The sequence below is a fragment of the Anomaloglossus baeobatrachus genome, chromosome 1, assembly GCF_048569485.1.
Source record: "Anomaloglossus baeobatrachus isolate aAnoBae1 chromosome 1, aAnoBae1.hap1, whole genome shotgun sequence".
Taxonomy (NCBI): Eukaryota; Metazoa; Chordata; class Amphibia; order Anura; family Aromobatidae; genus Anomaloglossus; species Anomaloglossus baeobatrachus.
The window spans coordinates 623,619,558-623,632,461 of NC_134353.1; the positions used below are offsets into that span (position 1 = coordinate 623,619,558).

At 42.0% G+C, this 12,904-nt stretch overlaps 1 protein-coding gene across 6 annotated transcripts in view; it reads right to left on the reverse strand.

Annotated features, from left to right (window-relative positions):
- SHC3 (SHC adaptor protein 3) overlaps positions 1–12,904 on the reverse strand; it is a 172,961-nt gene that overhangs the window by 52,041 nt on the left and 108,016 nt on the right. For all 6 annotated transcript variants that reach the window (XM_075318856.1, XM_075318864.1, XM_075318847.1 and 3 more), the window contains one exon: positions 5,859–5,978. In XM_075318856.1, the coding sequence (XP_075174971.1) occupies positions 5,859–5,978 (120 nt within the window). The remainder of the gene's footprint in view (positions 1–5,858; positions 5,979–12,904) is intronic.

Consider the following 12,904-nt stretch of genomic DNA (forward strand, 5'->3'; position numbering starts at 1 on the left):
ACAATGCCAGATTCAGGAGAAGAGTGGCTTTTACACTAGGTAACAAAAATGGCATATTTATGAGAAGTACAGGTTATTTTTAAAGGGAATGTATCAACAGATTTTTGCTATGTAATCTTACACCAGTATGAGATTGGGACCTAGACTCTGATTCCAGTGATGTATTCCTTAGTTTACTGGATGCAGCAGATATTATACCATCTCAATTGTCTCTAATGGAATTCTAGCGGAGCACAGTTGTTAATCTGGAATAACCGGCTCACACCACAGCTTTCTGTGTACGTAGTGTAGTGATCAAGAGCTGCTAATCAGTGCTGGAGTGTGGTTGGACTATGATGCAGGAGGCCAGTTGTCCTGGAGTGATAATCTCATGCTGATAAAACACTGATTGTATTAAAACAGCAAAACACAGCTCAGTAAGTGACATATCACTGTAATCAGGCTCTCCTACGCTACATCATATATAGCAAAAACCTGCAGATTCCTATTAGCCTTATGTTGTAATTATTGATGATTTGCTACCCTCATAACAACATATTGCTGTCTGCACCAATTTGTTTTATGGAATGACAGAATTATCCATGCCCAAATATAAGTATTTTAAAGTAATTCCTGTTTTTAAATGGAAAGGTTTGGGTACTTAACCTGGATCACAAAAGAATTAACATTAGCTACTCACTATCTATAGCCATCATCAGCAGAATATTGGATGCTGGTACTTTATAAAATGAGAGAATACAGGGACTATCTCAAATCTGCAAGCAAAACGTGTTTTTTAAATAATATTAAATAGTCCCACAACAATTTTCTAGGAAACTAAGATGGTCACCATGACAGATGTTAAATACATGTAACAATAAAGACACTAGCATTTATGGCAGTAGCTATCCTCCTCTTTCAGTCACTGCCTCACATCTCCATTCTTCTGTGTTAATATGTTAGTCAGTGCATTAGTTCATTGTGCACATTTATTGCAGACACTGGTACTTGGGCTTTCTGCCTTCCATCCCTTTCCATGACAAATGTATTTCCAACTGTTGCTTTGGTAACGGCTGCCAGCCTCAGCCAACACAGATTTTGCAAAGGCATTTCATTCATTGATTTAATTTCCTTTAAGGATACAAGGCCTGCACACAAGGAGGAGACCACGAACTAACCAGCTAAACTTCACATTATGTTCCGATAAAGTTGCTTCTTTTTGAATATTTTGTCCATAAAATCGAGGGGATCTAAAACTGGACATCAACATTAATTCTGCATTCTTACTGTTAGTTTCAGCACACACGGTGAGTAATACGGAGAGAGTGGAATGCGATAAAAAATCGCATTCTACTGGGACCAATATTATTCTATTGGGTAGCTCACATGAGCGTTTGTTTTCTCAGACCTAATCGGACTGAAAAAACAGTCACAGCATGCTGCAGGTGGAATGCGATCTTGTTCCACTTGTACCCATTCAAGTCTATGGGGCGAGAGAAACACCGCACTGCTTTTGTGTTACACCGGTGTAATGCGAGTGCAGAGCGAGAATGACAATAGCCGGCAACGGAGCAGATAGGAAGATAAATCCCTCCCTCCCTTCCTCAGTGCCGACCCTCATCTGCGAGCGTGAGCCGAGTGTCATGCGAGGACTCGCAGTAATCCCCGTGTGGCCTCAGCTTTAGTGCCTCAAATTGGAAAACTGACGCTTGCAGTGGTGCATATCGTGTATGGTGTTCAGCTCTGGCCATTGTCAGACTTAAGCCTGCTTTACACGGGACGACTGATCGTGCGATTTCACGATCGATCGTACCCGCCCCGTCGTTTGTGCGTCACGGGCAAATCGCTGCCCGTGTCGTACAAAGTCGTGAAACCCCCGTCACATGTACTTACCTGCTGAGCGACCTCGCTGTGGGCGGCGAATGTCCACTTCCTGAATGGGGAGGGACGTTCGGCGTCACAGCGATGTCACACAGCCGCCGGCCAATAGAAACGGAGGCGCGGAGATGAGCAGGATGTAAACATCCCGCCCACCTCCTTCCTTCCGTATAGCCGCCGGGAGCCGTGGGACACAGGTAAGCAGAGTTCATCGCTCCCGTGGTGTTACACGGAGCGTTGTGTGCTGCCACGGGAACGATGAACAACCGGCACAAGTAAAAATAAATGATATTATGAAACTGAGCGACAAGTACACGACTCACAATTTGTGAGCGATACTGCGTCGCTCAGAGGTTTCACATGAGACGACGTCGTGTATGATGCCGGATGTGCGTCACGAAAACCGTGACCCCGACGATGCATCGCACGATCCGTCGTCTCGTGTAAAGCACCCTTTAGACCCTGTGCACACACTATGTTATTTTGCCGCGTTTTTGCTGTGTTTTTGGGTGCAGAATTGGTGCAGTTTTTGTTCATAAGCTTCATGCATTCCTTCTCCATCAAAGTCTATGAGAAATTCGAACTGCTGTGCGCACGTTGCTTTTTTTTTCTTTACAGGTTTTGCTGCAGTTTTTCTGCAGCAAAAAGAAACAGCATGTAACTTCTTTTCTGTAGATCCCAGCATTATTTATGACATTGCTTATGGTTAAAAAGGCTTAAAAACCACAGGGACACAATGATCCAAAAATCGCACCAAAGCGCAGCAAAAAGGCATGCATTTTTTGGGTGCGTTTTTTCCACCAGAGGTGAGGTATTCTGCCAGAGGGTGCATTTTTGCTGAAGAAACAAATCTGCAGTGTGCGCACAGACCCTTAGGGCTAATTCAGATGGCAGTTTTCACAGAGAGAATTAAGACCTATGATTATCTATGGAGCTTTTCACTTGTCCAATTTTTTCCTCAGACCGAGTGATACCCACAAAAGCACTTAGACTTGTCCAATATTGATCGGAGTGTCAGCTCAAACTTCCCAGTACAAGTCTAAAGTTGTGTGAAAATATCGGTCATCTGTGTGTTGTCCAACTTTCACAGACTATTTTATTGGTAAAGCTTGAGAAACCTCCATTTGGCCTGGTGTAAACACTGAGTATTTGGGGAGTATTCTACCTCAGTACTTGTAAGGCCACGTGCACATGTAGAGTATTTGGAGAGTTTTTTACCTCAGTATTTGTAAGCCAAAACCAGGACTGGATAAAAAATTCCGAAGTGGTTCTCGAGTGTCTATTATACTTTTCGCTGTTCCACTTCTGAAAGGGTTCCCACAGCATTTTAGCTTGGGGGAACACATGGTCGCATATCTCGGACATACAGTATTTAATTAAAAATAAGTAATTGAGCATTATTCTATTTAATGGTAATAATTGACAAGCTAAATATATAATTATTCTGTCTCCTCCCCCCTCTTTTCCTCTTAGTGTCTCCCTTAATGCTGTTTTGTCTTTTGACACCCCTATAATAGTTGGTACTTACTGTTAGGCCCCTTTCACACGTCAGTGATTCTGGTACGTTTGTGCTTTTTTTAAAACGTAGCAGAATCACTGACATACGCAGACCCATTATAATCAATGGGTCTGCTCACACATCAGTGGTTTTTCACTGAACGTGTCTCCGTGCAGCGTGCACCCTTGGACGTGATTCTGCACGGAGACATGTCAGTTTTTGTCTGGCATCACTGATGACCCACGGACCACACTATGGTGTGATCCGTGTGTGATCAGTGAAACACGTACCAAAAAATCACGGACATATTAAATATTCAAAATTTTCAGCTTACCTTGCCTGCGATTTGCTGTGCCTGCTCCGCTCTCGGCAGCTCCAGCCTGGCTCATGAATATTCATGAAGCAGGAACTGCCGACCAGGAAGTAGGTGCTGAGAGCGGTGGGCGGACGCTGGAGGGCCGAGCAGATCAGCACCATGGACAGCAGCAGTGAAGGCAGGTGAGTAATGTCCATATGCAATCACGGGATCATGGATCACGGATTGCACATGGACAACCCACGTGTGCCGTGAATCACGGAACACGGAGGGACATGTGCGTGTTTTACACGTCAGTGAAGAATGTCAGTGTTTTTCACTGACGTGTGAAACGGGCCTTACTGGGTTGAATATCTGTTATCTGGTGATTGGTCTTCTATTTGAGTGGGAAAGGACACTTCAATTTGATTGGTTGATAGGTTTATGGCGGGCAGAATCTCCAGATAAAAGGCCCTGCTTCAGGCGGTTTTGTACAGTTTGAAGAAGAACAGAAGAAGCAGCCCCCTCCCTTTAATATTGGCAATAATTATTATTGTCTCAATGTTTGTTAAGTTGGGCATAGTCGCCCTGCGAATGCAAAGTGGACTACAGGCCGCTTTACACGCTACGACATCGCTCAAGCGATTTCGTTGGGGGTCACAAAATTTGTGACGCACAACCGGCCGCTTTAGCAATGTCGTTGTGTGTGACACCTATGAGCGATTTTGCATCGTCGCAAAAACGTGCAAAATCGCAAATCAGTGACATGCCCCCCTATTCCCAATTATCGTTGCTGCTGCAGGTACGATGTAGTTCGTCATTCCTGAGGCAGCACACATCGCTATGTGTGACACCGCAGGAATGAGGAACCTCACCTTACCTGCGGCTGTCCACAATGCGGAAGGAAGCAGGTGGGCAGGATGTTACGTCCCGCTCATGTCCGCCCCTCCGCTTCTATTGGGCGCGCGCTTAGTGACGTCGCTGTGACGCCGAACGAACCGCCCCCTTAGAAAATAGGCGGTTCGCCGGTCACAGCGACCTTGCTAGGCAGGTAAGTAGTGTGACGGGTCCGCGTGATGTTGTGCGCCACGGGCAGCGATTTGCCCATGTCGCACAACAGATGGGGGCGGGTACTCATGCTAGCGATATCGCTAACTATATCGCAGCGTGTAAAGCGGCTTTTAGTCTATTAATACCATAAACTTGTTTTTATGACTGAATTATTTATAATTATATTTATGGCCTTAATATTTGTTTAATTGGGTAAGCTTTAATACACAGTATATTGCGGCATATTTATCCAAAATTAGGGTTTTTTTAGATAAGTAGTATTGTTAATTGTTTAGAAGTCAGAAATGTGCTACCATGGTTTTGCCTTACAAATACTAAAGTAATAAAATTACCAAATACTCAATGTGCACAAGGCCATAGTGGTTTTGGTTTCTTTTTCATATGAAATAAATTGATGAAACTAATAAACTGTCAAAACTGATGAAGACTGGATTACGCATGAAACTCAGACCGTTTTCTGCTTACAAAAAACATCATTGACATCTGAATGAGCCAAAAGTATGACCAAAATGGATGTATGTAGGTGGAGGCCACAAAGGATTTCACGAGTTCATATCTTTAAACTCGTGAAAGAGTTGGATATTGACTAAAAGGGCCACTTAATATGTTGGTTATGGTGGTCTCCTAAAAAGAGCCACTCCTTGGCTGGGTCCTTCCCGGAGGGATATCTGGCTATTTTCTGTGTTGAGACTCCTAACAGAGGCTCCACAGACCTTTTTTTGATTTGCATACTTCCCAGGGAGCAATGCACCTAGGATTTCACTGTTTTGAGCACCTTTGTTGGCAGCCAGCAGTGTTTTCTCTGGCTGGTCTCCCCGAGATCAGTGATTGTTTTGTCTTAAATAAAAATAATAATACTGTGAAATTATTCTGCAGAATCACTCATCTCCGTCTTCCAGGTCAAATTATTGCTCATGTCAAGCTGCCGTATTTTAGGTTAAATATGTCTTATTATGGTTTATGATTTTACAAAGCGATTAAATGTGGTTTCCCATGGTAGCTCAAAAAATAAAATGTATTCTTTAGGTAGACTGGACTATAAAAGGTACATGGATGATATTACAAAAAAGAAACAATGGCTTTATATCAGAACATCATACTTTACAATGCATTATCTACATGGTTAGTTTATCGTACCTGTTTTGAATCAGGAGTCATCATATTTAAGCTGGTTGTAGATATATTCAGCGTTATACACATTCCTGCAAACTGGAGGTTGCTCTTTCCTAAGATGCTAGAGAGAATTTTATTTGCTGGCTAGACAAAAAAAAACAGACAAACATACTTGCATGAGAAAAGGAGGAAGCAAGAGCTTGTGCATATTAGTGTTTTTCCAGTTTTTCTCCGAGAGTCATCAATGCTTGCTTTTCATTCTAACATATAAAGCTGAGTGTGTGTATGTCCACTAAAGGAATCCGCACTGTCGCATTTACAATCACAACATTTTGCACAGACACCTCATTTGACTCAGGGAACATCATAGACTATGTTTTGAGGGGAAATGTAACCATGCACTTTACAGTTATTCACCAAAAAACCTGCTTACATTGAAGTCAATGGACATTAATAGGAGCTCTGATTGGTTGCTATAGGCAATGAGGGACATTAGTATAAGAAGCTTATGTGTGAAGTAATATGGTATCGGTGGAGAGACGGATAGAGGGAAAGAGACAGACACAGGCACAGACAGACATAGGCACAGACAGACAGAGACAGACAGACTGGGAAAGAGGCAGAGACAGACATGGAAACAGACAGACAGGAAAAAAACCAGACAGACAGAAAGAGGCAGACAGGGAAAGAGACAGACTGGTGAAAGAGACAAACAGAGACAGACAGATAAACAGACAGACAAAGAGAGACAAACAGGGAAAGAGGCAGACAGAGACAGACAGGGAAACAGACAGATAGACAGAGGCAGACAGGGATAGAGACAAATAGAGGCAGACAGGGAAAGAGACAGACGGGGAAAGAGACAGACAGGGAAAGAGACAAAGAGACAGACAGAGACAAACAGACAGACAAACGGACAGGGAAAGAGACAGACACAGACAGTAAGACAGGGAAAGATAAAGGCAGAGACAGACAGACAGAGACAGACAAAGAGACAGACAGACAGGGAAAGAGACAAAGACAGACAGAGATAGACAAGGAAAGAGACAGACAGAGACAGTCAGACAGAGACAGAAAGGGAAAGAGACAGAGGGAAAAAGACAAGGAAGGAGATAGAGACAGACAGACATATATAGAAAGACAGGGAAAGAGACAGATGGGAAAAAGACAGGCAGTGAAAGAGACAGATAGAGACAGACAGGTAAACAGACAGAGAGAGAGAGAGCGAAAGAGGCAGACAGAGAGAGACAGGGAAACAGACAGATAACGACAGACAGGGAAAGAGACAGGCAGACAGAAAGAGGCAGACAGGGAAAGAGGCTGACAGGGAAAGAGGCAGACAGGGAAAGAATTTGGTGTGCAGCTTTCACTTCATATAGATTGTGTATTTTTTGGCTAGCACCCTGTTCACATTTACAATGGTTTTCCAGCAGTCTTTTTGATTGTTATGCAGTTTTTTTCTGTCTGAGAACCCAGTCCTGCCCTTTAGCTATGTTTATTCAATTTCCTATATAGCCAGGTCCCTTGCTTCTCACACACAATCAGGTTTCAAACGCACATAGATGTAACTGTTGTGAATGTCAGTTATGCTTTTGCTGCTGTGAGGCTCCCTCTTGTGGCCAGGAATGGTTTGGACAGAGACCAGGTGTGCTGGAGCAATGGGTGTTTCCATTGCTAACTCTCTGCCTATTTAAACCTTGGCCTCCTGGCAGTCTGAGACGGTTATCATTGTCCTGTAGCTCACCAGCCTTTTCATCTTGCTTCTGACCACATCTACCCCAGATAAGTGCTTGATTCTTTCTTATGTTGTTTTTGTTCTTATCTGGGTTGTCAATTATTTTGGTTATTGTCAGTTTATTTGCATGCAGGAATCTTCCTTCTCTGTGGCTTAGCTGGGAAGCTCCCTACAGCTATGTTTGGAGTATTGCTCCTATAGGTCCATGTGTTTGTTGCTTCTTGAATTTGTAATGGTTCCTGCTTTCTGTTCATTGGTATTACAAGAGCGCCTGGTATAGGATTGAGTTCAGATCTAGCCTCTTCTACGAAAGAGATAGATGGGGAAAGAGACAGACAGAGACAACAGACAGGGAAAGAGACAGACAGGGAATGATATAGACAGATAGACACAGACTAAGACAGACACAGACAGACAAAGAGACAGACAGACAGAAAGAAAGAGACAGACAGGGAAAGAAACAGAGTCAGAAAAGAAAAAAGACAAACAGGGAAAGAGACAGACAGGGAAACAGACAGAGCCAGACAGGAAAAGAGACAGACAGGGAAAAAGACAAAGGGAAAAAAATAGACAGGGAAGGAGATTGACAGACAGACATATATAGACAGACAGACAGGAAAAGAGACAAACAGGGAAAAAGACAGACAGGAAAAGAGAAAGATAGACAAAGAGAGAGAGAAAGACAGCCAGTGAAAGAGACAGACAGGTAAAGAGGCAAACAGAGATATACAGGTAAACAGAGGGTGGCCCCCATGCAGCGGTGGATATCACGCTGTGTCACAAGCACCATCCGGTCTCCCCATGTGCAAGTGAAGAAGGTCTTTTTGTGACCGAAAATGTTCTTTATGCACATCCACTGTTAAATAAAATCACAGCATCAAGAATTTTGGGAGTGCCTTGTGTCTATACTTACCGTAGGTATACAGACAGAGAGAGAGCGACAGACAGGGAAAGAGGCAGACAGAGACAGACAGGGAAACAGACAGGGACAGACAGACAGGAAAAGAGACAGATAGACAGGGAAAGAGGCAGACAGGGAAAGAGGCTGACAGGGAAAGAGGCAGACAGGAAAAGAGACAGACAGAGGCAAACAGGGAAAGAGACAGAGGGTGAGACAGACAGGGAAAGAGACAAAGAGACAGAAAGAGACAAACAGACAGAGACACACAGACAAGGAAAAAGACAGACACAGACAGACAGGGAAAGAGACAGACAGGGAAAGAGACAGAGACAGACAGGAAAAGAGACAGACAGGAATAGAGACAAAGGGAAAAAGCTAGACAGGGAAGGAGATTGACAGACAGACATATATAGACAGACAGGAAAAGAAACAAACAGGGAAAAAGACAGACAGGAAAAGAGACAGACAGACAAAGAGATAGAGAGAGAGAAAGACAGCCAGTGAAAGAGACAGACTGACAAAGACAGACAGGGAAAGAGACAGACAAAGACAGACAAAGAGATAGAGAAACAGACAGAGATAGAGCCAGACAGACAGAGGCTGAGAGTGACACAGTTACTATCCTGGGCAACGCTGGGTACTACAGCTAGTTATTGCTAAAAATAAAATAATTCAACTAACTATATTATTCTTATAACATGTCTTTAGGGCTAGTACACATGAAAAAAACAGTTCAAGGGAACTTGACATGTGGCCAAACATTGGTTGCATGATTTCTGCCATATACATTGGCATGAAAAAATATTCAAACGCATAAAATATTCCACATTTTTGAAGTTACACCCACAAACTCTAATGTCTTTTATTGGGATTTTATGTGATATACCCACACTAAGCAGCAAGTATTTGTGAAGTGTAAGCCTTTTGGGGATGTCTCTACCATCCTTGCACATCTAGACGCTGATGTTTTTGTTCATTCTTCATTGTGATAGGGATGGTGTTTTCATGGTGATGTGATATGGCCCCCCCTCAGGGGGGGTGAATACAAATGCACAACACAACGTTCAGATTTATATTTTTAAAATATTTAGAGTTACTCAGTCTTTTTGGGTGTCATTAATTCTATACATTAAATTTGTTAATAGGAAATAGGCCACTTCAGCTTATAAACTAAATAAAAACCTGCATACATATAAAAAACAAAGCTTGTCATGTGAACGATGCAGTAATCTACTATTTATACCTGTGTCTTCACACAAGATTAAGAAAGTGGTATTATCTTACTGCCTTCAAATTTATTCTCTGGGCTTCAGATTTGCATAGTATGAGTCACGAATCTCACTTTAAATCATGCCAGGATTCATCAGCCATGGGAGTAATGCAAGTGTTACCAGATGGCCATCATTCCATGTATTTATTCAGATTCTGTTTTATACCATAACATAATGTTACAACATCACCTATAGGTGACAAAATTCTGGATTTTTATAGCGTTAATGTTACAACATATGCTAATGAATTCCTCTCACCAAACGATGTGGAGATATTCCTTAGCATCATCCCTATGAATTCACAATTTACTATTGTCTAGGTAGCCTGTTAACCTTGCGTGACATATTGGAAAAATAACTTATACTAGTAGCTAGCTGACAATTAAAAGGGAATTAGTATGAAAAGGAAAGTATATGAAAAATGCCTCACCATGCTATTGTTGATATCAAGACTTGTTGTTAGGTGGGTGCAGAGATCCAAAAAAAGAGAGGATGAACAGCACTTCCTTAAAATGTTGTGTTCAATCTTTATTGGTCACAAAAATATGCACTAAAACCAATATCCAGCCATTAAAAATGTATCATTTCTCTGATGCACCTCTGGCTATAAGCCCTTAGTCATAGGGTACTATAAATACTTTAGTCATATAAATATATTTAAATTCAATAAAGATTGAACACGAGATTTTAAGGAAGTGCTGATCCTCCTCTCTTTTTTTTGCGTTAAATGAAAAGGCTATTCTCTAGAATGTATTCCCTATTGGGACAGCATAGTGGCTCAATGGTTAGCACAGTGGCTCAGTGGTTAGCACGGTGGCTCAAGGGGTAGTACTGTTTCTTTGCAGCACAGAGGTCCTGGGTTCAAATCAAACCAAAGACAATATCTGTAAGGAGTTATTGTGTTCTCCCTTTGTTTGCGTGCGTTTCCTCCCACACTTCAAAGATATACTGCTAGATAATTAAGATTGTGAGATCCAATGCAGACAGTGATGCTGTCTGTTTCCACGGTACACCAGCTGTGACCTCAGCTGACCGCAATGAACTCAGTGAACTCACCTCAGGTGAACTCTATGAACTCACTTAAGGTGAACTCAATTATTTCAATGCTGTATTAATGGCTTAGGCTATGTGCGCATCTTAAATGTGTTTGGAGAAAATCAGCATAACCTGGCAGAAAGACACCAAAAATGCAATCCATATTTGATGCGTTTTTCTGCCAGGAGATGCAGATTTGGTGCCGAAATATGTTGTCGAAATCTGCACCAAACCTACATCACCTGACGGAAATATGCACCAAAACGTGATGTGGGTTTGGTGTGGTTTTGACACATTTTTCTGACAAAAGACGCAAATTTGGTGCAGAAATTTGTTCCACTGACTTAACTGCTCTCACAGCTCCTTTAGTATGCGCTGCGGCTGCAGGGATCAATCACATTTTTAATGTGGCCACGCACTGTGACCTTGGATTTCACAGAGCCGGGATTGTTATTGGACGTTGTGGTGTAGATTACTGTGGACCTTTATTAATTTTGGGAATTAATAAATTGGAGAAAGAGGGTTTTTTGTTTGTATGTATTTCTCTGTGTTCTGTGTTTATTTCTTTTCACTTACATGATTAGTAATAGGGTATCGTAAACCTCTACCCATTACTGACAAATTACAGCTGTCATTAACCCCTTGTATTACCCAGATTGCCACCACACCAGGGCAATAGAGATGAGCCGAGTAAAGTGGAAGGATTGGCGCATTTAATGGATGCGCCAATTCTGGGGCGGATGCGGGCTGTTATTTTTAGGCTGTGGAGGGCACAATAGCCATGAGCCTCCCTAGCCGGAGAATACCAGCCCCCATCTGTCCCCTTTATCTTGGCTGGGTATCAAAATTTGGGAGACTGCAAAAATTATGTATTCAAATAATTTTAAAAAATCTGCATGGGTCCCATGCATTTTGATACACAGTCAAAATAATGTACACAGCTGTGCACTGCAGGTTCCAGCTGTCTGCTTTATCTGCAGTGAGTATCAAAATACAGGGTACTGCATGTCATTTTTTTCCAATTATTTATTTATATTTACTCTCCATTTCGGGACCCAGACAGCTATTGTGAGGACAACCAATCACAGATGCTAACACACCAGCAGTCAGACTGCAACCAATCACAGATGCTGCCACAGTGGGTGGGCAGGGAAAGCAGTGAATATTCATAAGCTTTAATGAATGGACCCGAAAGCAGTGTGACAGCCAAGTGGAAACTCAGCAAGTATAATTGTCCTGCTTTCAACCCCATTTTGCTTATTTTTTTTAAATCCAGGTGGCTGAACCCAAATGGTAACATGGACTTCCTTAAGAAGTCCATGGTCAGGATCCGTGCACACACACTAGGTATTCAGTACGGACCAAGAACTTTACAGTTTGGGTTCACCCATCACTAATTATGGACCTTATTTATTGAATCTTCCTTATAGAAAATAATTTATATACAGTTGTAGGGCACTTGAATTGACAGTATAAAGGCCCCTGTGCTTTGGGATCCCCAATAAATGATCTGCTCAATAGTCAAGGTACACTACTAAACTGGTGCTGTGAAGAAATAGACAGTTCAATTGACAATCATAGACAGCTGATTGGCACAGACTTAATTTTGTTTTGAAAGACAAATTATGGTTGTCTACTGGGGTTTTTTTTCGGGGGGTTGGGGGGCTTCACATGCTAAGTAGAAGAGAAGCTATCTTTAGAAAGTAATGACACTGAACTTAAAGCTAAAAATGGAAGCAGTTTAGATACATGGTTTTAAGACCCACACAATTTATGCCCCAAACCATTTGACGTGCTAAAAAATTCACCATAGCCAAAAAAATGAAATTATTTAAATTAATTAAAACCAATGCCATATTATAATATATGTCGGGCTAATTAAATTGTAGAGTCCGTACGGGTGGAGATAAGGGGTGGGAGAAAGAATAATAAAGTATTGCTAGGGGTTTGTTATAAGTGTCCAAATATAATGGAAACAGCAGAACACATGCTCATAAAGCAAATAGAAGAGGCAGCAAATCAGAGTGAAGTCATTATCATGGGGGACTTCAACTACCCTGAAATAATTTGGGGAGCAGAAACATGTAGATCCAGCAAAGGAAACAAGTTTTTGACAACCAAGACAATT